At 39.1% G+C, this 27,774-nt stretch overlaps 1 protein-coding gene across 4 annotated transcripts; it reads right to left on the reverse strand.

Annotated features, from left to right (window-relative positions):
* Nucleotides 1-131: 131 nt before the first annotated feature.
* trim33 (tripartite motif containing 33) lies at nt 132-27,774 on the reverse strand. 4 transcript variants are annotated; one of them, XM_063463857.1, is made up of 21 exons: nt 27,166-27,774; nt 21,139-21,257; nt 17,284-17,437; nt 16,786-16,918; nt 15,413-15,529; nt 15,183-15,297; nt 14,481-14,627; nt 13,798-13,915; nt 13,320-13,591; nt 12,731-12,925; nt 9,393-9,449; nt 8,995-9,195; nt 8,372-8,501; nt 8,011-8,074; nt 6,426-6,579; nt 5,812-6,242; nt 5,357-5,468; nt 5,205-5,279; nt 4,177-4,329; nt 1,598-1,648; nt 132-889 (listed from the first exon to the last, which is right to left on the reverse strand). In XM_063463857.1, exons 1-21 carry the CDS (start codon nt 27,740-27,742, stop codon nt 668-670), a joined length of 3,597 nt encoding a protein of 1,198 aa, XP_063319927.1. In that variant the 5' UTR covers nt 27,743-27,774; the 3' UTR covers nt 132-667. The 4 variants fall into 4 exon arrangements, with proteins under 4 accessions (XP_063319927.1, XP_063319929.1, XP_063319928.1 ...); XM_063463859.1 differs by lacking the exon at nt 9,393-9,449; XM_063463858.1 differs by lacking the exon at nt 1,598-1,648.

Here is a 27,774-nt window from a genome sequence, read left to right on the forward strand (position 1 = left end):
ACCATTCTGGACAAAGGAATATCCTGAAATCCAACCCGTAACAGGTCTAAACTAGAATTATCCGTCATCATAATGACAATACAGCAAACTCTGATAACCTCAAACCTATTCCACACAACACATTCTCTTTGTTATATTTCAAGAACAGGTTTTATTGATGACGCACCCAAACATTAATACGGCAGGAACACCTTCAGTGGGCTAGATTCTCTTATTTACACAACGTTTCCACAAAGTCATACAAATACTTGGTAGGCTTCTTGTCAAAGTATATATTTAATACATTAAACAGAACAGGGGATTTCTTTGTTTTTATAAAGCAATTGTCACAACAAATCTACATATGAAAACGGATGATAGAAAAGAAACAACCTTTTCCTAACTACTGCAAAACAAGTTCTACTTCAAAATCTTTCCAAGCGAATCTGAATGTCCACGAAATAATAAGGGAATGCAGCTCTTCTATCTTTCAGTTCGTAAAGAGTTCTCAGAAAAGCAGATGTCTAGTGTAGTTGAGAGTAATTCTTTCAAAAGCCAAGGATGAAATAAACCAAGCTTCTTTTACAGAATCTCTCATCTGTTTTTTGTGTTTCCTTTCTCCAAAGAGAAGTGTGGGATATGAGGAAGGCAGTTTTTCACTTCTCTCATTTCCTTCGTGATGAGGGTCTCACTTGATGTGGACCACTTTCTCATCCGTTTTCAACCGTTTGCGTCGGGGCTGTATGAAGTCGTCCTCGGAGTCGTCTGTATTGTCGTCCTCCTTTTCTTTTTCTTGCGAAGATTCGGGTTCAGCTGTTTCAGGAAAGCTTTGGCCTGGGAAGATCTCCTGCAACTTCTCCTCAAAGTACAGGCTCACTGCCTTGCCGGATATCGCCATCTCTGATCCCACCTGTCGGAGGAGGAGGAGGAGGAGGTGGGAAAAGGAATGACATGAAGGAAGATTGTGTGAGAGCGCCATTGGGCAGGAAGAATGAATAGGTTGAAGCGGGAAGAGGAAGAGGAGAATGAGGAGACAAATTAGATCTGGTTAAGACTCCTGATGGCGGGGTAACCCCGGCTCAACCTTGATGTACAGAGCAGGGATCTCCTGCCTCCCTGTCCCACTGTGGCTCCCTGATGTATTTCCACAATAAATGGAAGTTGCAAAATTTTAGTGATCTAATCAGCCAGAAGGGGCAAATATAGTATCTGAATATTTAAAGGTTGTTGAAATCCTCAGATGCTCACTATATGCACAAAGCACACACGTGCATGTCAAATAGAAACAAAAAAGCCGAAATGTAACAGCCTCCACCCTTTCCAAACAAACAAACAAAAAAGTAGTAGATAGGCACTGGATGCTCTATGGCTTACACGATAAAACTAAACAGACTTGAAGCCATCAACACAATCAAACAGAAACAATTTTAAACAGATTTAAACCTCCAAACACCCTCTCATCTGACATACTTTTCTTAACAGTGCACAGTCAAAATGACACTTTGATCTTCATACGTCATCTAAGAAAATTCCCTTCTCTTTAATAAAGGGGTACAACATTTCTTGGAGCCTCAGTGGGAGGGGGCAGAAGATCTGCACTCCATTTGAAACGGCTTACCTGTGTATTAATCTGTTTCTCCTCATCATAAACCTGGATTATTCGAGACATCTAAAAAGGGGCAATAACATTACAACAAAGACAGTGAAGCAGCAGGGGGGAAGAAAAGAGTTCACAGTAAAATAATAACAGATCAGAAATCTGTTCGGGCCTTCTGTGCTTGAATACAAAGGTGCGTATCCCCATTACTGCAGAAATTAACAGCAGGTAAAGATCGCACAGGATACAGGAAACCACACGCAGCTAGTGATAACTTTAGTAAATACAAGTTTAGCTCTCTGGCATATTTTTCCTGTATCAACAACAGTCACATTTCTTGTTTTACAGCCCCAATTTCAAATTAAGTTTACATTAAAATGTAAATCGTACAGAATGCAATGAGAGTTATTTGTAAATCTCATAAACACACACAGTGAAACACAGAAAACATCAAATGTTCAAACTGAGGCATTTTACTGTTCCACAAAACAATATTAGCTCAATTTGATGGTAGCAACACATCTTTAAAAAAAAGAAAGAAAGAAAAAAAAGAAAGTTGGGACAGGACCATGTTTGCCACTGTCTAGCATCCCCTCGTGTTTCACCAATAATCTGCAAACATATAGGAACTGAGGAGAGCTGCTGCTGGATGTTGGGGAGAGGAATGGGAGAGGAATAAGCAGTCCCATTCTTATCTCATGGAGGACTGTAGCCTGCTCAACAGTTCTCAAATTTCATTGTCATTTTCATTTCCACTTTGTCTCAGTCCATTTTAAATGAGCATTGGCCCTGAGGAGACAGCAGAGTTTCTGGATCACGTTCATATGATTTTTTCCATATGTGTCAATTTCAGTGTCATCACCATTTTTAGTACCACTTTCTCTTCCAGACCTTTATTGGCCCCATCCCAGCTGTTTTGAGACCTGTTGCTGACACCAAATTGAAAATGAGAAAATAAGTCTCAGTTTAAACATTTTATGTCTTCTATGTTCCATTGTGAATGAAACATGGGTTTATGAGATTTACAAATGAATGCATTTGTTTGTTTGTTTTTTGTTACACAGCATCCCATACATTTTTAAAACTGGTGTTCTTCCTCTAATAGAAGCGCATCTCTGATGTCTCAACCACTGGTATGTAATAAATGTATTTTTGGAAGCAACCACAGCATTTAACATGGGCATATATGCCATCAAGCAGCAGTGAATTCCCAGCTGGTCACACCTTTACCATTTTCCTCTTTCCTGACTCTCCCTGCTTCCCAGCTATACTCACTTCTATCCAAATGAAGACAAAAAAAATGCCAAAAACTATAAACATAACTATAAATGAATTACCCAACTTTATATTTTGCGACTATCATAATCACTGGAATGACTCACTAATATTTGGCAACTCTCACTGAAAACCAGAAAGTATTTCCAAAACCCTAATAGCATTATCCAAGGCTTCAAATAAAGGCTCGAGGATTTTGCTTCAGCGAACCAGGTGGTACCCAAGATGCTGCTAGTTTACACTTTAGTACTGCCACTCTCCAAAGTTCTCCATCATAACCTCGTAGGGCCTTTGAAAACCTCTACTCCAAACTTGTAGGAAGATTATTCTCACCAAGCTCTGTGAGCATTTTCTGCGTTGGCTGTTCTGTATTCTGTGATAACCTCGGCTCTTGATTCTTATTAAAGGAATCCAATTTATTTGAGTAAGAATGATTTCTCAGGTTTTAATTAATAAAGGGATTAAATCTATCCAGAAAATCTAGGATTCGACATGTGTTCCCCTTATTACTGCCAAAACTGTCACATCAGTCATTACTCACTAATTAACAGCTCACTAATTACTTTCACTTGAGTCCTCTTATTACATTACAGTGATGAGGTCCAGCTGAAATTTATTTCCTGTCATAATATTACATTCCAGCTAATCACATGATGTTTTGACCAACATCCTTCACAGATGAGAACCATACTTGCTGTTAATTTCAGTCACATTATATTACACTGCATCTATATAGTGAAGTCATGCTACAAGTCACTATTCACAGTCACTATTAGCCAGAACTGTAGGCCGAGTCCAGACTTCCTGATAAACCACCAGCATTTCAGTGCCACGAAACAACAAAAATAAATACATCCATGTGTAAAAATGCATTATTTCTCCTAAGGAGAATGCAGATGAACATTATGTGAACTGTATTAAAAATAAACAGGTAATCACAGCCATCCATTAAAAAACAAAAATGTGGGGTTTCATTATAACGCAGACGGTGTTAACAGAGTCACACGGTGTTCTTGCAGCCAGTGTAAAAAGAGCACAGTGACACTCACTCCATCCTTCAACAGCCAGTGTTAGTGTACGAAACTGAACACACACTACCTAAACACCCAATTTCCCCTCGAAATACCAGGCAGTGTTCATAATCAGGTTAGACAAATATGACGGTTTGCCTTTTATTGTTTGACCATGAAAATGGTCAAATAATTCAATTTTTTGAATCGGCAGGCAATTCAAATATCAAACCATATCAGTCTAACCCACGTCTGCATGCACACACACAAGCAGATGCCATTCCCCGAAGCAGTCTCAAGACTCATGCTGCTCACCTCGTTGTATTTTGCACAGTTTGTGAAGACCAGGCGCATATCGGACACAAACTCCTGGACAGACTGGTAGTACTGGGAATTCCGCAGCTGCAGCTTCTTCTTCACCTTCTTTAGGTCCATGGGCTGCTTGATTATCTTGTAATAGTTGGGTACCTAAAAAAGCAGGTCAGATAACATCTCAAATTATTTCACATGACTCCAAATATTTTTCTTTTGGTGAGACGTAAACAACAATATTTTTAGATTGTAAAGATTTTAGAATTTAGAGGTTTCCCCAATCCCCAACAGCAGATAGGACGTTTAGAAACAAAGATGCATTTAAACATTGTTATAATCCACAACTGTGGTAGCAGTAAATTGCAGCCATGCTATAGTGCAGTCCAATATAAATGGGCATATAGCAAAATGAAACCCATTATTAGCACAGCATGTTTGAGTAACTTATACAGAATACATGCCAAAGAACGTGAAATAATACGGTACAAAAACGTTACTTTACACAAACTTGTGTGGATTTTGATATCTGTCGCAGGAGATCCTACCCTTTAGACCTAGTGTCGTAACTTCTAAATTTCTAAAATTCTAAGGACAGGAAAGAGCAATGAGAGGACAACCTCAGTTTTTAGATGGCCTCTGGCCATGAAAATCAAAATACCATTTCACTTTTAAAATGTTAAACTTTTTCTTTCAGCATTTCTTTCAGCCTTCCCAAAGAAGCAGTTAAAAATATAAAAGGTGGTTTTATATGTGGTAATAAGAGCCTGACAAGAACAGAAATTTTTCAATACATCAGAAAAAATTTTAAGATTGCAAAAAAGTGGGCTAAGTGTATCCACTGAGACCACAGGCTACTGTCAGTTCTACAGTAATCGGACATTTATTAATTTAGGAAGAAAAACAGAAAATACAGGAGTGAATGTCAAACAACACACGAAATGAGGAACAATTCAATTTTGCTAACAACACAAGGAAGTAGAATCTTCACAGCAGCAATGGTGGTGCAGCACAGCTGACACAGTGCTACTTACAGAGCTAGGAACAGGTTCCCTAAAGCCCACGCTGAGCTCATGACAGAAGATGTACAGCAGGAGGCGTTCACATTTCTGAGGACATAAGAAGAGAGAATTAGTTGCCTTGTATCAGTCATGTCAATGTGGATTACTGTGGTTGTTTTACTGACCCTTTGGTCCTCAGCACTCAGGCCCTGCTCTCCTTTGCCCTTCCTGCTATCATCACAGTACTCTATTTCAGGGTTGGTTATACTCCGACAAAACGTGCAGAGAAAGTCACCCCTGTGACACACAAATAACACACAGCACATTCAGAATCGCATGGAAGTGTGTTTGGGGGTTTAAAGAGATCAACTTGTCTGCTGGTATCACAGCCTGTGACTATTATTCGGGTATAATATTACTAATGTCTTTCTTTTTTCTGTTGCATCTGTGACTTCCTGAAATCCACCCAACTACTTTTTATTTTAATTTATTGTGCTTTTGAAGATTTATTGCATCTATATTTCACAGAGTGACCTTGTAAAAATAAGATTTTAATCTAAAGCATTTGGGAGATCTGTAATCTTTTTTTAGGGGACGTCCAATCAATAAAATAAACTAAAACTCCATTGTAATCACTTACTTTGGAAATATTTTTATGGTGGGTACATGGCATTTCATGTGAAACACTTTGGGGCACCGGTCACAGCACAGCAGATCACCGCCATTGATACAAACAGCACACCAGTCTTCATTTGGGTCATCCTCTTTCCCTTCAGGATTCCCGGTTCCAGTAGAAGCCTCACTCCTTTTGGTTTCTCCCCCCTTATTTGAGTTTCCATTAGTGAGTGGAGCGACTGTCGTGGTGCTGCTGCTCTCTGTGGATGACGAGGTAGTGGAGGTCATTGTGGTTGTGGAAGAAGATGGCGCGGCTGTACTGGAGTCACTGAGTCCAGAACAAGGTGTCTCAGACTGAGGTTCCGTTTTGATGCGCTCGCCTAGAGCCTTGAGAGCGTCTTGGCCTGCAGATACAGCTCCCACGACAGGATGGGGGCTGTTCTCTGGACTGCTCATCTTCAGGGGAAAAGCACACACAAAGCAGTGTTTTAACGCAATACGACAATGTTTGACAAAATAAAGACACTACTCTAACTAAATACAGTTTTGTCAACAGTGTTCTCATATCACTTTTTCTGTTGAATTTGCAGTGCTGTACTGCAATATGATATTATCACATTACAACTGTATATATCATACCATGCAGGCACTCCTTCCAGCATCTTTGCCCCGCTCTGTCTTCAGAGAAGAAGCTGGACAGCTATAGCTGTCATCTGTACCAGGCTCCTGCTTCACCGTCACCTGCTCCACCGCTGCTCCACCTCCTGGCCCTCCCCTTCCTGCAGAACTACAGCTGAAACAGATAAAAACAAACCAAATTTTATCATGCTTCCTCATTTATGATATATAATTGACTTATTATGAATAAACCTGCATAACTGGAAAAGAACATGAATTTTGTTCTGACTCAGTCGTTTTTGTGAAGCACTAGCTAGTTTTAATAGATAGGCTTGAGAGGGTTATTTCATTTGAAATAACTTTTATTTGTTCTGCACTCTTATTTTCTCTTTCCAAACAAACCTTTCTATTAATAAATGCAGAACAAAAACGCACGATTTCTGAATCAGAAGAATGGAGGTGCAAGAAGGAAAATGCAAAGTTGTCTGACTCCCGTTCCAGACCACATACAGTTCTCATGTTAAGATGTAAATAACATAGCAAAGATTAAAATTACAGTTGCCAAATTTAACATCAAATTTAACAGTGAAAACACTGTATGTGGCATAGAGCACCTTTAATACATCTTGCCTAGGAGAAGCAAAGACTTCCTGAAATCCTGGATCTACAGAGGAGACACACTATTTGTTTTCTGGCGATGCTCTGATAGGAGCATCATCTTATAGCAAGTTGAGTGCAGCTCAGACTTTCAACAGGTGACTAAATCAGCCAGTAAGATGTATTTGTTTTAATGTGGTTGTGTTGTCAGCATTTCAAAGACGCTAAAGAGCCCTTCAATTAGTTTTAATACATTTGTCTGAATCTCAGCACACAGCAGACTCCTGTACACTCATCCTGTGCATTCATCCTGTTGCCTCCATCTGCACTAAAATCATCAGTGTGCGAGCATTTCCACTGATTGCCCAAGCTATAACAGAAGCACCGCTTAGCTTGAAAGATGAGATGGTACAAAGAGTAGTTGCTATTTTTCCTCCACAGTTTTCTTTCTCCATCATTTTTACAGAGGTAACTTTTTTATTGCATCAGCCAAAATCCACAATTCTACTTCACATCTTTGTACAAACAACAACTCATCAAGCATTGTTGACTGTTCAGTTCAGTCATTTTCTTTACAAAGCAATTTATCACTCCTATTTATCAGGACATTTTCTCCTGAGTGAATGATGTTGCCATAAAACAAAAACAATAGTCAATACATCCACAGCAGATTTTTACTTAAGCTCCTCACATCATCAGAATTCAATCTTAATCTAAACGACCCCTTTTTGTACCTAAGCTGGACCGGTTTAGTGTCGATTAGTCCAGTTACTTATTGCACATATAAAAAGCGTTTTCCCACACAGTTCTTTCAATATTAAAATAATATCACAATATATTCATATTGTAGATCTTATATCATTATATTATAGCTACAGATGTAAATGATATAAATGTAAATAAATGTAAAATTTTACATTATTATGGACCCAACACTATGCTAAAGGTCATGGAAACACTTGTAAATCCTTTCTCCTTGCTAATAAAATTTTGGCTTATGTTGTCTTACCTGCCCCTGCTGCCTGTGCTGGAGTTGCTGGAAGGCCGTGCTGGCGTATGGGAATTAGACACACCTGCAGACATAAATGAAACAAGGAACAAAACATCCACGATCACCTCTTTCTCTGGGTACACATTAAAGCTCTTCAACATGTACACAGGACTTAAGCAGGGAAAGAAAAGAAAGAAGAAAAAAAAATCAGTGTCATTTAGATCAAAGGCTAAAAATCCAAAGCTATTAATGCCGCCCGAATATCCCATAGACTGTATGTGATTTAAAACTGCAACACTATTACAAACAAAACATTAAATGATATTTTAAAAAGACATGTTTTTCAGTAATCCCACTCTTGATATACCCATGTGGATACCTGAAGATCCAGGAGAGTGTGTGGATAGTCCGGGTGAGGGGTTCATGTCCACTGAACCCAGCTGAAGCTTGCTGGCTGTGATGCCGCGATACATAAGGTCTCCAAGGTAGTTGGTACCTGCATCCTCCAACTACAAAAAAAGTAGAGCGATAGAGAAAAGTTAGTGAAGAGGCCAAAAATAAAAATAAACAAATGATGAAATAGTGATATCCAACCAAGGTAAACACCACCAGCTACAGACAAATGTAATCCCAACTCACTTTATCATTCCTGGTCACATGACACATTTTATGTAACTATACAAATTCACACATTGCTCATCATGTTTTCAAATATCTAATTATGAGTTTTTTTAATTTAAGCTTCACAGATATTAAACATCTTTCAGTGCTAGTGATTATACAACCAGAGAACATATACAGACTTTATACATTTTAATATTTATTGTGCAACTATGTGCCTTTTTTTAGTGCTGCAATAAACAATTTCCTAACAAAGAGTTAACACATTTTATCTAATTTATACTGACTGCATTTCATTACATTGTTTTTTTTTAATGTAAAGAAATGTTGATTGTTAATCAACTTTATTTTGAAAACTGAACAACAATAAAATGTGCATACCTGAATGGGAGGGATCTCAGGTACGCAGGGCAGGTTCTCGGGATTGGTGACGGATGGGATGAGCTCAATAGGACCCATGGCAGGGTTTACAGGGCTACGGTGTGCGTGGGCGCCGGCCATACTAGCACTGGTGGGACTCGTGGGATTGGCATTATGCAGGGATGCAACCGGAAAAGGTCCTGCATGCCCTGGATTGGAATGCTACATGGAAAAAGAGAAAGGAAAGTATAGAGGAAAAGGAGGGAGGAGAGGAGGGAAGCAGGTCACTCACTGAGGTTTAAATAAGAAAAAAAGAAATCTTTGTTGTGCAAACAACATTGCTGCATCATCATGCATTTGAATGACCACACATGCTGCACAAGACAAATTAATGACAAAGTAAGAAAAAAGTGCCAAACCCCTGATTGTAGTAAGAAACGAAACCTTTGGTGGCTCATCTCAGATTCTATAGACATCTGGACACAAAGAAAAAGGGGCTGGATATAGTGGAGCTTCTCTTACCTAGTCGTGCATGCAGGCAGCAAATGTACATTTTTATATTGTACAGTAAATGGTATTCAAGCAAATTCATGTGTACAGATACACTGGAGAGGCAGTGTTAAGCAGAGCTGAAGAAGTCCTTTGCAGCCTTCTCTGGAACAACAGTTTCAGATTTCCTTTTCAAGGAATCATTAATGATGTGTTTGAATGTTATACTTTATCAAATTTATTTTTCATTTGTGTGTAGAAAATTGAATTTAAAAATTCATTTTTCCATATTAGCACAGCTAAATTTGAAATTAAAACCTGAATGACGAACAGTTTTAAATGGACTTTATATAATAACCCTGGCTTAATTATTCTAAAAATCAAAGTCAATTAACTGCATTCATTTCAGGACAAAAAAACTGTTTCGCTGCTTTTCTGAATGAATAAGATTGTTAAATTAACAAGAAAAGGTTTTACACGTGTATCTGTTAAAAATCGAATGTGTTCCTTTCCTTTAACAGTGGCTTTTACCCCTTCTCTAAAAACCCAGTTATACCCTGCAATGCGTGCATCATATAGAATTCAATTTACAGGCTTTTTTGAGTTTTATTATTTATATTTTTATATTCTATTTTATTTTCAAAGTTCAAGGAAATCAACTGTTAAAGAGCAGTTCATAGGTTGCAGGGAGGCTGGAGGTAGAGAGGCAAGGTACACTCTGGACAGGTCTGTGACAAGCTAATACAGAGGGACAGGTGATCTTTCATTCACATCACACCTACTGGCAATTTAGAATCGCCATTTAACCTAATATGTGGGAGGAAGCATGAGTGCACAGAGGAAACCCAAACTGACACAAGGAGAACATGAAAACTCAAAGTGCTAACCACAATGCTACACTAGTAGCATCTCTTAAAGCCAAAGTCAAAGAAGCAATTCAATAATTGCCTTACTTATTCATGGTCTTAACATCGACCACAATAACCACGATTTTGGTCGCAATCCAGCAGCTCTACTCACAACTAAATGAGTGTTTATGTAGGGCTTTCGCATCTTAAATCCAACATCATCCAACAGCAGATTTCTTATTTTTAGGAGACAATAATCTTTTAATTAACGAAAATTGACGAAAATAAATGTCAATTTTCTCCTGAAGGTGAATTCCTTGTGCTTCTATAAAATACGTTATGCATTTTAGCAAACAAGGCAAATAAATATTACATTTAATAGTGCACACATACATACACAACACTTGCTTTTGAATTTTGCTAAAAGCTTAACACTTACAGAGTTTACATTTCTTAAATTAACGCCACTATTCACCCAGACAAGCTTTAGTTATTCTGTTAAAGTCATACATGAAAGCAGATGGCAGAAAATACACATCTAACAGCCCGTTTCCCTCACAGGAACCTTTGTTGAGACTTCAATCTTGTTTCCAGTGTTAACTGCAGAGACTGGCATCATGACTGACCTAAAAGGTGTCATCACATCACAAATCGGCCAAGTACACAATATATCCAGTCTGGTGTCTGAAACCAGTGAAGGAACAATGCAAGAAAGGGATGAAGTGAATTTGGATTCAAAGAAAGAAAAGGAAAAAGTCCGCTCTCTTTGGGCTCATCTGGTTAAATGATGATTATACAAAAAAAATAAAAATAAAAATCTGGCATTCACAGATATTATCCTTATCTTCTATATGGCTTGCTTATAATTTGATAGATTACAGAAACTTTTGTTTGCCCCACAATAAAAAAAAGAAGTAGCATCTGTGAAATTATGTCCATTTTTATATTAGTGGGTGAAATAAAAATGAAGAGATTTCTATGTAATGTGATCAGTGGAGTTTGCAGTGTAATTAGATTATTAATATTTCATATTCTTACATGAAAATGGTAGTTACATTTTTCTAATTCAGTTTCTTCTTGCACATACTGCAAATTGAACTTCAGCTTTGATTAAATGATGTAATTTAACCATGCCACTATTAGAAGAGTGAAGATAGACGGCAGCACCATCGGCTGTTAATTTAAAATGAATATGCATCTATGAATCTATGACTTTTACGAAAATACTGGCGGTTGCCAGTGGTACCCCTCAGACTTCTATGAACTTCAAAATCTTACGTCAGCTTGTTCTCAAGTTATTGCATTCATGAGATTTGGCGACTCCCTGATCTAGAGGCCCAGGTCAATGATATTCAAACTAGTCAGAGATGTTTAGTAGATACACCTTTGGCATCAATTTGAAACTCATATGTCATTTCGTTCTGGAGTTATCACATTCACTAACTTGGGAGTTCATGAGGCAGACCCGCCAGGGTGACAACAATAACCCATTAGCTTAATGAATGAGAGGTACAAAGACACCCATCAAGATCAGTCTAAACTCAGACTGATAAAGGTGGGGCTGATGTTTTCTTCGGTAAAGGTTGAATCTGGACAAACACCCATAATTGTATTGTGCAGGAAGTCCTGATAGTGTCCTATAGAAAAAACGGTGAGGTTAATGAGGTTAATAATGTTTGAGAAACTTAAAACTTATTAACCTCAAAAATGCCTTTATTTCTTTAATACTAGACTTTCTTACTTACACTCCTACACTACATACACACACTCCAATTTATTAGGTGCTCAGGCAAGCAGACCTGACCACCTGGTAGATAGGTTGCAACAGCAGAGCACACTGGATGCAGCAACTGTATGACGCCATCTTGTCAATATGGATCAAAAGCTCTGACAAAGGTTTGCAGCACCCTGCTGAATCTGTGCCATGAAGAATAAATACAAATCTGAAGGTAAAAGGTGTAACTAATAAAGTGGCTGGTAGGTGTATATGCAGATACTGCCATACTTTCCGATATATATTATACTGAATATATCAGTGAGGCTCAGTAGTCTGTATAATGTATTTCATTCATGTCACATTCAAGCTAAACTCGTCTGACTTTCCACAGCCACAATTACAGACAAATAAGACCCTGTTCCCATATATTATACTGCAGGTACTGCATGATTTAGATAGAAAAGATTACACAAATAATATACTGGATATTGTTCAAACTACTTTCTTAAGTCAGCTATCAGGCTGCTTAATATCAGCCTCGCTCTGTGTATCTATACACGAACGGTATTAAGAATGGCATTTTTGGTCAAACAGCTGCTTACCAGTCACATTTAATAAATTAATCTAAATGTGCCTTACATAATAAAATTACACCTGTTCAGCTATTTCCATGTAGTGAAACTAGAGTGTGTTTTGTACTGACCTGTCTCTGTAGCTGCGGCTGCATCATAGTAGGATACTGCTGTCCATTATGTCTCGGCTGACTGGTGGGCATTCGACCCGGCGATGGGCCAGGTAGACGCATATGGTGTGAGGAAGGGTACAATGGGGGGCCCGGCCCCCCATTCATACCCCCAGGCCCTCTTGGTATCTGCTGCATACTGATGAGTCTTGGGGGCTGGTGGAAAACAAAAACAGAAACCTTACAGACATATTCGACTCCTGTTCTAGCAAACATGGTCGCCAGAGTCATGTCAATGATGATGATTAATGCTCATATGACAATCACTTCAATCATTTATTCTATGGAGACACTTCAACTACTACAGCTTCTCAAACTTCTAGAATTCTACTTGTTCCCAACAGGAAACATGTTTTTGAATTAAGTCTCACTGAACTTTTTGGTCTAAGTAAATGTTTTTTGCCAGATTTGAAGCCAATAAAAGTATTTAAGAGGTATTGCAGCATCCATCCACACTGCTGACTCAGAGGTTTAGTAACACATTATTTTTTGCTACACTAGATTTACAGTTTATTCCAAAATGGCACCTTAGCTGGGAATGATTTCATACCTGCTGCTGAACCATGGATGGGCCTGCCTGCCTGGATGCGATGCGCATCTGTTGCTGTATTTGCTGCTGGTGTTGCTGCTGTTGTTGTTGCTGCTGCTGCTTCTGGTGTGCATAAGCTGCCTGCTGCATGTGTTGCAGTCTGAGTTGTGCCAGGTTGATCTGTCCTGGGTGTTTGCTGGGGAGACCTTGGACTGGGGATATAGGCGGTCCGCCTACCATCACGGCGCCGGGCGGCTGTGCAGGTGGAGGTGGTTTCTCAATAACCAAATTACCTAAAACAAGAGGATGGAGGCCAGTGAGCTGAATTTAAAGAAGCACACAGAATAAACGATCCCTTTATTTACTTAGAGCAGGGTCTGTCACGTAGAAATAAACAGCTTCTAAGAACATTAGACGTAATATTCACTAGAACAAATCAATACTTAATGCATTGACATGGTAGCTGATGAGGTATAATTTGGGTATACATTTCTCTCACCTAGATTAACCACATTTTTGGCCCAGAAGGTGGGGTCACAGAAGAAGCGCACAACTCCGTTGGCCTGGGGTGCTGGCTCCAGTCTAACTTTGAAGAGCTGGCGTAGCTGATACAGGATCTGCATGCATTCATGCACAAACAGAGAATAATGTTCTTCAGTTACAGAGCCTGGCTAAGCAAGCAACAAATATTATGTTTATCAGCAGGCCCTTTGGGAGCATTACTCAACAATCCCACAACAAATTTATCTCAATTATCTAATTTGCTGGCTATCTTGTGGTAGGCGGTTAAATTCACATGGCAGAGGCATCCATCCACATACAAGGGGATTAATTTTGCAACTATACCAATACAGCTTGGCCAGCAGGGTACAACAGGGACAAAAGACTCTTCTTAAATTGCTCCATTACATAGAACCACAGGCAATAAAAACACTAACATACAAGCTACCTACCTACTTATGTTAATTGCAATTCACACGTGATCACGATCATTAGATCATGTGACTAAAATATTCATTAAAAGAAGATCAAACACTTTATATAGTATGATTCTTTGGATGTACAGGGCTTTGGCATCCGCTTAAAGCCAATCCAATGCTTTTTCAAGTCTGCTTTGCTCAGGCCATACAGTTAGCTCCACCATCTCCACTGCTGAACATCTGGGGCTCTTGAGAAACATACCAGCCTCTTGCTGTAAAGCAGTGCTGTGCTGCTGCCAGTAGTGATGGCCCAGTGGCAGAAGTTGAGCACATGATGAATCTGTTGTGCCAGTTGGGTAGTGTCTTTATGCTGAGCCACAAGCCTCATACTGCGTTCTTTGGTCACACTCTAAGACAAAAAGAGAGATTATATTGGTTAAGAAATTGCTACTCAAAGAGTCTAAACACTCCAGCTGAATGAATAAGTCATGATCAAGCCAAATCTCCCTCTAGGCAAAAATAAAGCACATGCATGGAAAAGGATTAGATCCTTAGATTTGATTAGATTAAAATCTAACAATCCCTGCAGGGAGCCTGGGTTACTGCGGTAGAGTTTAACAGAAAATAGCAAAGAAAAAAATAAGAAAATAGGCACAATACATGAAGTGTAAAAACACAATGTGAAAAAGGTTCCACTAACAAAATGCTTGCATCTATGAGCCGGGGTCCAGACATAAAAACTCTCGAAAAGCCTTTTGCCAACCACATGTCTTTAACTGTGCAATTTCAGTGAAATTACTATGTTTCAACGCTGTTACAGTGAGTCGCCTGGCACAGCCTGAGCTCTCATAAATACATTCAAGTACTGCGGCTATAATTTCAATCCATTCCACCAAACCAATTATGAATTTGCAGCACATTATTAAGTTCTGATCCAGACTAGCTTCCACTAATATTCTCTTACCTCCAACTGCTGCAGCAGAGACTTGCCCTTTTTGTTGATTTCATTTATAAGAGTAAATACTGCAATTTTGATCTCATGCTCCACCTTCCTGTGTGTCTCATTAAGTTCTTTTAACCTGGGTTAAGGTAAGCAAAAAGAGGGCACAAATGATTTACATAGAAATACCAGCCAGAAGTATATACATCCCCCAACTGTGTCAACAGGTAGCACTGGTTATGAAAAAGTCCCACCTGCTTTGCACCTGAGAGACAGAATAATGGACAAAGTTCTTCTTTTCCTGTAATTTGGCCATAGTGGTCTCAATGATGCTTTTATGGTTCTGGAAAGCCTCTTCCAGAAACTGGTACCTGGGAGTTGAAACATAACATCAGAAAAAAAATAAGAGAAAATGACACAGTACTCAAAGAACACCAAACTGACTAATCAACCCCAGGAAACAAATAAGCCAATCTTGCCTTTGCAATCGTACACGCACAAAATAAGGGTTCATGGCAGGTTGAACCACCATGAACCATGTTTACTTGTCGTTCTTCTTGGCTTACTGCACCCTTAAAGTGAATTAGCAAGACATGTGCTCAGAGCTCATCAGAAGAAGCCAGAGACGCTGACTGTTAGGTTTATATTGTGGATTGTCATTTATGCTTAGAAATATATACCGGTACTCATATATGCTTAGAGTTATATAATCGATTGCATATTGATAGGATGTCTGATCCTTAGTAGTCTGCAAAGACACTGTGTGCCTTCCAGAGGGTTCTGGCATGCACACACATCCTAAGGTCATGAGAGAGGTCGTACCTTCTCTTACTGATTTATGGTATAGGAGGACACCTACTCTGTATCTGTTTAAATATAAGAGCCCTTTGTTTAGGTGGACCGCTGGACTCCTGGCACCAGCTTTGGGGAGCATGCTATACATGCTTGGATTTCCCCTTGTGGGGAAAATTTATTTATTAATTAAGTTATTCTATTCATGTTTTCATGTCCTGTTTTATGACCACTGACATTAAAAGTATCGCTCCTCATTCATTTTCACAGTTGCTTCAAAATAAGTGTGTAGATAAATACCTGGGGGGTTGCTAAGATAGCTGCTGAGTGGGAAAGGTTGTTCTAGATAGACTTTGATACCATCAAGTTGCAAACAACTTTCAATTAATTAGAGGGCAGACGATTTATTAGTTTTGTGCAGATAATGAAAAAAAGGGTTGATGTTCCTAAAGGTGAGTCTCTCTTTGGAATAATTGAAACTGATAAGCATAATTTGAGACAAAAACAATATTCTCATTATATTACTACTGAATCCTAACCTGCTAACCTGTAAACAAAACATTTTAAAGCCTCATGGCAGTATGGGCATTAAATTTGGTGTGTCAATATGAAAGAGGTGCGAAATGCCCAGACACCAGTGGCTGCCAGCAAAGTAGGCAATCATTCTTAAACCTTAGTGTACTGGGTTACTGCAGTAGCCCAATGTTAGGATTATTGGGGTAAAAACAAAAACACACTGTGCAATTAGTCACACAAGATAGAGACACTTTACCACATAAGAAAGCTGAAAGACAAGCAGCTGACAGATGAAAAAGGCATGTGCATGCTGAGCTACCTGTGCTCCTTGTGCTCCAGCAGCTGGCAGTCCCTACAGGTTAAAGTGTCACATGTCTCACAGAAAAGCTTCAGTGGCTCCTGCTTGTGGATGGGGCAAAAAACAGGCCTCTGTCCTGAGGTGCTGACAGACTCTGTAAATACACACCAGAAGAAGACATCATGAACACTCAGGAAAATAGTGATACTGGCAAGGAGTGAAAATGACCACAAGGAAAAAAAACAAACCAAAACAACACAACTCAATGGAAGATCAAACAAGACTGCAAAGAAAGAGAAAATAAGACAGAAGCTATAAGAAAACTAGAGATTGGATCCTCTCTCCAGCCTGAGGGGTTCCATCTAATCAATGAGATCTGCAGCACTATTACCATGGCAACAACCAATCAGCTTTACCACAGACACTGCATGTCAGCTACTGTTTGCCTCGTTCAGTCTTTTGTTATGTTAGCCTCACTAAGAGGCAGCCAAAACTTCACTGTAAGAGTCGGAGTCTTACCAGATGCAGCATCAGCATCCTCCTTTGTACGAATTTTGTGGTCCTTTGTGATTTTCACCCTCTGGTGGGCCTCCACACAGGTCTTACACAGCCACTCTCCACACTCCACACAAAACCCTATGGTTCCTGCATTGTCCTCACAACTTGTGCACACCTTGGAAAGACAACACCAATTAGCACCTAAAACAAAGTATCAAAATGTGGTGATATCATACTAACATCATAATCTAGTCTTTTTTTTTTTTTAACACCATCTTTGGGACAATGTAACATTTTGTGCTACCAAAAAAATAAATAAATAATCCACCATTATAAAACATATTTTGACAAAGCATGAACTATCAAATTCTCGCTCTATGGCGCAAATACACCAAAGATATATTAATACAGAATTATTCTCACAGTCACTCTGTTTTGTAGGTAACTGGTTAAAACTGACAATAGTTTACAATTTATTTTTCTAACACTAACATTAAAAATAAGTGAAGGTTTAATCTTGGAAAAGTGTGAATTATATACAACTCTAAAATATGTTGGGGTATTTAATTCTGAAATGTTGTGGGTCATTTTAGTGGGTCACGAGGTGCAAGAGTGTGGTTTTACTTGCAGCAGTAAAAGAAAATCAATGAATTCAAACAATGTTCAGCTTCTTCACTGCAACATAAATCGGCATTTTTAAGTTTTAAGGATGATCTGGTAGTCAAATTTTAAGCTGATACAGATGTTTTCAAATAATTTAGCCAATAGCTGATTTTTTTTTTTTTTTTTGTTTATGTGCTTTTTTCTCTTTTGTGTCATCACTGAAAGATACTCTCATTTGTTTTGACAAATAACTGAAAATCAAAATAATATTACAACTAAGTCTTCCACATTAACATACTGGCAAAATTCCTGCTTGAAGAATCTAAATGACTCTTCGAGACTTGTTTTGGGAGACTGAACTAATGCCATTTTCATATGTTTTTAACGGCACGAGGATGGAGAGCCAGAGTGAAATTAGAACCTTAGGGCGCAGTTGTTCAAAAGGTACAATCCAGATAAAAATTACCTCATTTTGGTAAGCCATTTGCACTTCCACGGATCATGTAATGCGCCTCAGTTTTGTCACTTTTGCCAGTTTAAAACAAGAACTAAATAGGATCATTCTGATTCACGTACAGACTTTTAAATATTACCAAACCCAGATTACAAGTACTTTAACTGGAACGCATCTATTTGTCATGATATAAATAGAATAATTCAAGTTGAAAATATTGAGGAGAACAACATGTAGCATGGTGTAATATTGCTAAAAGAAATTTTATGTAAAAATTGTGGGGGTGGTGGGGGGGACCTGTGTAGGTACATTGAACAAGAATGAACAATAAAATGTCCGTTATTTACATGTCCTTTAAATTTTGCATTTAAAGGACATGTAAATAACTGCTCGACTTTCCTCTAATTTCCTGCCACCGTCCAAAAACACGTGTGTTAAGTTAACTGGAGATTCTGAAATGGTTGCAAGTGTGAATGTGAGCATGGATGATGGAATGATCTCTCTCTATTAGTGATGTGATAGACTGATAACCTCTCTAGGGTAAATCCCGCCTCACACCCAGTGCCAGCTGGGACAAGTTCAAGCTCCCATACTTACAACCCCAAATTGGATAAGTGCTAAAGCAGATGAACATTCACAAAGGATTTAAAATAAAGGCATAATAGAAGGTACCATCGCAGCCCACAGTTCTTCAGGAACAGGTTTATTTTCTCACAAAAACTGGTTTGAAAAAACAAAAACAAAAAAGAAAAAAAAAAATCACCAAAGTGGGTAACAGGCGGTTGAACAGTAACTAGAACCAGAAGAACAGGTGTCAATTCGGGCTGTGCAATATGACCAAAATCTCATATCCCCATATAAACATTTCTTATCCCGATAATGATATATATCATAAAGATTTTACATTTTCTGTAAATTCAGTGAATCTTCGGCAACTTGACTTGTGTTTTCAGCTGGGTGTCGTGTTCTTGGAGTTGAGTGTTTTGACCGATGCATGAAACTATATATTTTTAGACATAAGTTCTAACAGCCGCCATTTTCTTTGTGCATATTTATTACACGGCGTGTTGCGGGGAAAAGCCTGTTCTAACATTTGAGTCTAAGGTTTATTTTTTTACCACCTGACAGCTCTTTTTTGCTTCTCATCCGTAAATTCTCTCCATGCTCTTTCACCTGATACTTTCATAGGTGGTTGAAGAAGTTTGCCGTGTTTGAGTCTGTGGTGGGGACCGGTTTGTGGCATCATTTGCACAGTACAGTTTTCTGGTCCGTGTCAGACTTTTCATTACCAAACCATGTCCATGCTACAGAGGTAGCCCCTCATTTGGAAATAAGGTTCTCGATTTGTTTTGACTGGTGCTTCTGTTTGGAGCTACCTGGTTCTACCTCATCATCACTGGCCATGCTGGTATTCTCAATGCCTGCATCCACGTGGTGACTGTAAGGGCCATTTATAGTTACTTTTCGTTTTTATTTGAGGTAATTTGTTTGATGCATATTCTGAAATTTGATGTTTGAGAATATTGTATTTTGTCATCATTTCAGTTTATTTGGAAAAATCGCAACAGGATCTTGGAGCTTTATTGTGAAAACCGACACGTAAAACAGTCACTTATCTGTTCGCAGTGTGGTTATTTTAAATATAAGAGAAAGAGAGAACTTTAATAAATTAATATAGCCACTACAGTGACCATCAAAATGATGAAAAAATATTGCTGTAAACAGCGAATTTTGTGACACCACAAAATAAACAATAGCGTATAATATGAAACAATAGATGTTTAATATCGTCATCAGATACATATCGTCATATCGAACAGCCCTAGTGTCAATGTATATAACTTTAATGAACTTTAACTATCCTTCTAGTCACAAGTTTTTTTTTAAAGCCATGTCATTTATTGCACAACAGCAATCAGATGAACTCATCTGATTTTGGTAAATGACAGCAACCTTAAGTGGATATGCTAGCCTGGAGATTTAGAGTCTGCAACTCTTGAACAGAGCACGTCTTGATCTGTGTGACTGTTGCTTGGCAGCCACCTCAGGACTGTTTACAGCTACTTATGTGACATTTCCAACTATTTATTGATAAACATCAATGAGCAACTGTGTTTAGAAACTGCAGCTTAGAAAAAGATCAAACATTTTCATACACGACAAACTGAATATGTGCATCCAGTATAGCGCATGAAGAAGGACTATACTTGGGACAGTGAGGGGCATGAAGTGCGACTGTGATAACATGGGTACTAGGTCCGATAGGAGGGACCTGCAAAAGGTAGAAATCTGTAACTAGGTGGCCCAAATTATTGCTGCAGTGGTAAACGGACAGGTATGTGGATAGTGGTAGTTATAATTGAACGATACTGAGATATTTCTGTTATTTTGTTTATCCAAATGCAGACAACAGGAATGAGTTGGTGTTACGAAGGCAACACTGCATAATCAGATGAAAGTTTTTAACTAGTTGTTGAATATGTATTATTACTCAGATGAACTTGTGGCACAGAATGAGCAAAATATAACATGTTGAATACGGGTCTGAGATACAATCCATTAAAGCCAGCAAATGTGTAATGAGTAATGTGTAATGAGTCTAGATTATCCATGTTTACCAACTCACTTGAGTTAGTGTTACTGTATGTGCGTGATGTAATTTTCAGTTTTTATATGTTCACAACAAAAAGGACTGGATCCTTTTTGAGATTATTTTAAAGAAATTAAAAATTTCAACCTCAGCTGAGATCTTGCCAAACAGCAGAAAAAAGTCTTCAAGCACTGGTCCAAATACAAACAAACCAACCATGTCTACATACCTGTGCAGCTTTTTCATCTGATGTGCTGGTGGCCTCTGTAGTATCTTTGACAAAGTAGTTGTCAATAATATCACTTTGCTTGTAGTCCTGGTGGCAAACCGAACACCGCATGACGTTAACTAAAGACAGAAGAGAGAAAACAAGGAGAGACCGGCGTCAAAGAAAGTCAAACGTTCAAACACTGGACTGCAGATCAGGTCTTAAGCAATACAAGTGACATTGGCTGATATTTAGGAAAAAAAATGGAGACAAGCCAAAGCAGCAGTCACCATCAAGGACAGGCCCATATCCAATTTATTACCTGGCTTATTAAGCTCTTTAACTATTAACTAAGAAAAGTCCTGTTTCAAATAAAAGGGAATAATAACCGTCCTTCAGCAGACTGTCTTATAATTTCTTTTAGGTGAATTCCTGTTGTTATTATGAATTCTTGGCACACTGGAACATCCATGCCTATTCATGGAAGCTAATTGATTTAGTGCCTGTCTGCAGAAGATTCAATCTCATCATTCTTGGCATTTTATTAGCATATTAAATCACATGGCCAGAAAACAACGACTGTTCCACTTAATCATTTTATCTGGCTTTGTTAATGGAATTACTGCTATAATCAGATGCCAACAAATAATTAGTTCAGCACTTTCCCACTTAATTTCTAAATCTAATATTAGTCACAAAATTAAACTTAAAATTAAGTAGTGTAACATAATGCCCCTCCTCTACCTCATAAACCTATAAATCCCCCCACCCTCCCTCAAGCCAGCTGAGGTAAAACCAGTGTAAACCGGTTTGAGCTGGTCTACACTGACTTGAACAGCATACGGCCGGTTCGTGTGAGCTCCAGCTGCATGAGTTGTTGTGTGATTGGTTGTGAGAACAGATGGACTAGAACTGTGTTGAGAAACCCACACAGCCATACACAAAAGTACACACACAAAAACAAATGCACCACACTGATGTCACTTTGAACTGGACCTCAGCTCCACAACTCTATATATGCATAAACAAGTAGAAGCTTATTTTAAACTGGACACATAAAAAAAATGTGAGGGGAAAATAAAGCTACAGCATGCTTAAACACACACAGGTTGAGTCAACTAATTAAATTAATTATCCAAATCCAAAATTATCCTGCAGAAGTAACTCGCATTAGTAGACAACAACAGGTTAACCACAAGTGATCCAGGCAAAACAGATCCATACCAAGAAGATTAAGTCTGGGTATGAAGCAACGCTGAGCTTAAAAGTCCACATCTAACTTTGTACATCAGATAAAGCATTACTCAGTAACACCGTCAGCTACTTTTGGATATTTCAGTAATTACATCTGCAAGAAGCACGACAGCACAGTTCACAACTGTACTGCAGCCCTGACCCCCTGCCAGACTGCAGGTGCTAGCAAGGTTTGGCAATGGTGCCATGCAGAGAGCATCGTCTACATGTGCACTGTCAGCAGGGGGCAGTGTTAAAAAAATATTTTGGAACAACTTTTAATGTTGGCTCGTCTTGTGTTTTTGCTCAGAAGAGCAACAGAGAACAGAGAAATCATAATGCACCAAGAACTTCTTCGCAGTGAAGTGAAACCGAGCAAGAAAAAACACAGTCCACTGTAACCACTTTCTGATATGTGACTTTTGGCATTTTGGACCTCTTCAATATGAACTTTGCCATCATCATTTTTCCTGGTTGTTTATTTTGTGCTATTTATTTTGAAGACTGCACTCAAGCACATTTGCATTGGCTGCATCCGTCACTCTGGAGAGCCAAACACCTACAAACACAAACATTGTTGGGTAAATTGACCTGAACTAAGGTCTGAAATGCAAATGTCTGAAATTATCGGGTCTCATTACTGGGTCTGCCAGCTAACTAGTACATAGTCTGTATCGATATGAGACTAGGGCAACACTCCAGCACAGCCACCATTCTGTGTCCTGCCTCCTTAAAGCTGTATTCAGGCAGCTCATTCACCTAAACCGAGTATTTCCAGTAATGTGCGACCACATCTGATTCTCCCAAACTTGTCTCACGTTCATGTGTGAAAAAAATTCATAATAAATTACAACAGCTATTACAGCCAACATTATAAATAAGAAGTATAGAGGTTCAGACACAAGAATGAATGAATGAATTCATCAGCATACTTATCTATTAACTTTCCCCACATTAGTGAATTTGACTTCGGAAATAAAATAAGAGGAATAGGAACAGCTGTCATTCCATGTGTCACAATTCAATTCAGTCCCAAAAAATTGGGAGGGCGGGCACTGTGTTTTATTCAAGACATTCCAAACCAATTACTCTCTTCCTTTACCCATTGCTTTGAATGAAACCAACCTCACCATTAAGCAAACTGGTGTTGACACTTATTACTATTGTTATTATAATAACAAATTCATAATAGATTTTTAAACTTTACTTTATGTTTAGGTTAACTGTATCAGATTGGAAGCATCTCTGTTTTCTTCCTGTATGTGCAATTTACTACAGCTATAGTTAAACTTGTAAAAACAAGGTGATCTGTTTTAAGCAAGTTTTGTCAAATCACTGTGATAACAATAGACAACAACTGATTCATACAGATTCTGCATGACCTTTCATATGAGATAGTTTGCTGATTACTTAATATGGTTGCTTGAAATTTTCTTTCAAGTTCAACTTTGACCTTCTGCGCAGACAATTAAGGTCAAATCCTTAGCTAACCTAGATACTCATGTCCCCCAAGGGTAAGAAATTTAACCAATTTTCACATTTGGTATGATCTTGACCCAATTTAAATCAGCTCATCCTGTTATTGGTATCTGCCATGAGACAAAATTTGAAAGTGAGTGGAAAAATGAGAAAAACTGTATTCTTGACGGACTCACAGATGAACAAATAGAACCAATTACATACTTCTTTTCTTTGTGGGATAATAAACAAAAAAAAAAACCCAAATACTAGCTTATAGTAGACAATTTTAAACGTTAATAGCAAAACTGAAATCATCTGGAAATTAACTGAACCAAATGGAACAAAAAAACAAAACCTAAAACTAAAAATCAATTAAAAATAATAATAAAAAAAATACTACAACAACAAAAAAACCTCTTCAGCTTTGATCTCTTTAAAAAAAACTGTTTTGATGCAATGTAATAACCTCAAAGTTTATAAAATATTTGGTAGTTTTCCCTGCAACCACTGAGAGCAGAGAGTTTATTATCCATCACTGAGCCTGGCTCAGTGCTGTAACTGGGGCTGAGGGGACATTTGTAATGTTTTATATATTAATATCACATGAATCAATGATTAAAATCTGGTTACTAAGAAACTTTTTACAGGATGCACCTCTTAAAGTGACAGTGGTCACTCTGAGAGGTGCCTATACTGCACCACTGAACATGCACTTAAATCTCTCAATAGTTCTGGACAGCAGGAGCTAAAATAGGACCTCCCCCTGACAAAAAGGGTTCTAAGAACTGTAACCATTCCTAGTTCCTCCAATGCACAGACGCAGAAATTGGGGGGGGGGGGGGGGGGGGACTTCCTCCACATGCTATAAACCTTTTCTTAACACAAGGTCCAAGAGGCACCATATGTTCACAAGGGGAAGCAACCCTGCTCTGTTTTCCTAAACACCAGCCCAGGTATGACTGACTGTGGCAGCTAGAGTCACAAAAGGAACATTCAGGACTGAAAATATAAAAGTCCCACTGAACAACAATATATTCCCTGATGAGTGAGAGGCCATGTGATACAGAAGGCAATATTAGGGTCACTCCTAAAAAGAGAACTTAGACAATGTGATATTAAAAATGACTCAAGAAAAAAAAAGAGTTTGGTGACAGGTATTGTAAGAGATAAAACTGTGCTCACATAGCTAAAGATAAATGAAGAATTATATGACTATAACTTGTAAGGTCTTTTGGATGAAGCAAGAAATACAACACTTGTCTAGCATAGACTGACAGGAAAGTGACTGGTTTAGTTATACACTCTATGGACAAAAGTATTGGACAACACTGTCGCCTTAGGTTTGAATTCAGGTGTTTCAATCCCATTACCATGTATGTGTAAACTCAAGGACCTAGCCATGCAGTCTGGCTTTACAAGCATTTGTAAAAGAATGGGCCATTAAAAAGATCACAGTGAGTTAAAGTGTGGTACTGTGTGTTGATACTACCACTGCAACAGGTCAGTTTGTGAAATTTCTTCCCTCCTAGACGTTCCACGATCAGCTGTAAATGATATTATTGCAGAGTGGCAGGTTTTAGGAACCACAATAACTTAACCGCAAAGGGGAAGGGGAAGACTGTAAAGTTACAGAGCAGGGTCATACAGTGCTGCGGTGCAAAGAAATCGCTACTCCTAAAGATTTGAAACGGCAGACTTTTAAACCTTGTCAGGCATTAACATCAGTACAAAAACTCTGCCCTGGAGCTTCATAGCAAGGGATTCCATGGCTGAGCAGCACCGTGGGTGGTTCAATAGTTTTTTTTTTCCCCACACACAGTGTATTTTGTTGCACAGTAAACCTCAGTAATTAGAGTAACTCATGGATGACCTTCAAATTAATATAAAAATCAGTCCAATCCAATAGGTTACCAGTTAATTCATCCGGCAAAATGTCATACAATGACAGAAAAGACACACAGTTGTTAAATTCTTGACAGCCTGTATATAGTTTGCTGTAGTAGCATATTAACAGCTGTATACCAGCATACGGTGAGATGTTACAGTGTTAGTCTGGGAAGACCAGCCAACCCAGAGCCCTTGACAAGCTATGACATTTTTGCACCAAGGAAACTGTGTCTGAATATTATTTGACAGCTAACCTCACATGCTGATTCGTTATTTTGGATAAAAACTAGCGAATGAAAAGCGAATCTTGTCCATCAAGGTATCATTAGCCAGAGTCTACCAACACAAAACCTGGTCTGCTTTCCTGTTTTCACTAAGCAGACATGGCACAGCTGCAGTTTTGATCAAAAGTCTAACTCTGCTCTCAGGATAAAGCTTTTGGTACACCAGCTGAAACGATCAGCCCTGGGGTGCTCTTGCCAAGCATCTGACAATCAGGCTTACCAAAAATTTATCAGAACCCAGGAGCCTACATTAGTCAGACTTTAGGATGTGTCCACTCTTACAGCTACAAAGGTAGCAAATATGGTGACAAGAAACACCTTCACTGCATCATTATGTTGCACCGCATTTACAAGACCTTATCTTGGAATTATGATTTTTACATCACATACTAAGTGAGCTAATCAGGGAAGATAAGGGAAAATATCATTATCAAGAGAGCTAAATACATGAAAAGATAAATTCCACACTCTATAGCAGTCTCTGCAGTTGCATTTCAATGACAACTTAGCACTCGCATGTCTATGAAGTGCTGTACACACGATAAACATTTGGGTTTCTAGAAATCAGAATACACGTGTATAAACATTTTCAACTCCATCTCTCTGCAGATGAATGCTTCTTTGTTACAAGTTGTAACTGAAGCCTCGATTATACTCGGATGCGGACACAGACACGGACATATGAAGACACCACGGTAGAGTAGTCATTCCTGTTATGCTTCTTATGCAGAGTATGCAGTAGTGCATGAGAAGCAGCAGCCCACAGTATTGTGATCAGCACCCATCCTATGTTTTAGCTGCTGTCTACTGATAAGTATGGAAAGGAGCCTGTTGAAAGGGAGTGAGACCCCTGCATAGCCGTCTTCTTCCTGTAATTCAAGCGGTTTTAATTCGTGTTGCTTACTGCTGTTTTCCATGTTTGTTAAGGTGGACGTTATTAATTCGTGGCACTTAGGATTCTCGCCACGGGCAGACTGGCTACCTACCCAACAACAAGCTCACCGTTTTGAAAGGTCAAGAGTCAAAATAAGCATACAGGTGCCACATGGTCCACCTCAATCGCGATCGTTTACCCTTCCAGGTGCTGAATCCCAAACTTCCGATGGACAGCGGTTGATCTTAACTGAGAACAGATGAGCGACCCAAAAAGCGGCGAGGCCTGTTTACTTGGGGATAAACTCACCTATGTGCGTGTCCGTTTGTCCGTGCGGTCCAGGAACCTGTACGCTTATCTGTCTGTCTGGTTGCGGGATACATTTCAGGCAAAAGGAATGCAGACAAGGCAGAAGTTTTGGTTCACAGTCTCGGCTCTGAAGACTTTGTTTACACACTGCGCACGTATCCAGTAAATTAATAGGAGTGGATACCGGCGTGGCCGCAGAAGCCGCGGGAGGGGGGGACATTTCAGCGGCGAGTCCACCGACAGGAGCATCCCCGACAGCTTCAGCCGCAGTCGGCTCTGCATTAGTGCTACTGGTCCCAGCCGGGCTAGCGCTACCGTTGGTTTCTCCTCCCGCACCAGCAGCCCCGCTACTGCCGCTGCTACTGCTGCTGCTAACGTCTCCACCTTCACTGCTGGGTGTAGGAGCCTCGTTTGCGTTCTCACGGGGCTCGCCTTCTTCGTCCCCCTTTGTATTTGTTTCTATGACTATTACTGCATTATCGGTTTTCGTCTCTGGCGGCTCGGTATCTTGCAGTGAAGGCACGGAGTCCGACTTAGCAGACGTTTCCATATCCTCTTCGCCTTTGTTATCCGCCATCTTCCTTCCTCTTAGAACCGCTGCACATCCTG

The sequence above is a fragment of the Pelmatolapia mariae genome, linkage group LG20 (genome assembly GCF_036321145.2).
Source record: "Pelmatolapia mariae isolate MD_Pm_ZW linkage group LG20, Pm_UMD_F_2, whole genome shotgun sequence".
NCBI classification, from domain to species: Eukaryota; Metazoa; Chordata; class Actinopteri; order Cichliformes; family Cichlidae; genus Pelmatolapia; species Pelmatolapia mariae.

What these genes read in the sequence shown, in the direction of transcription:
- trim33 (XM_063463857.1), bottom strand. Translation starts at nt 27,742, where the DNA reads ATGGCGGATAACAAAGGCGAAGAGGATATGGAAACGTCTGCTAAGTCG. An exon ending in CTCTGCTGCAGCAGTTGGAG is followed by an intron (nt 14,628 to 15,182) that starts GTAAGAGAATAT and finishes TTTTTGTCTTAG; the next exon opens with AGTGTGACCAAAGAACGCAG. An exon ending in AGAAACAGATTAATACACAG is followed by an intron (nt 890 to 1,597) that starts GTAAGCCGTTTC and finishes CTCCTCCGACAG; the next exon opens with GTGGGATCAGAGATGGCGAT.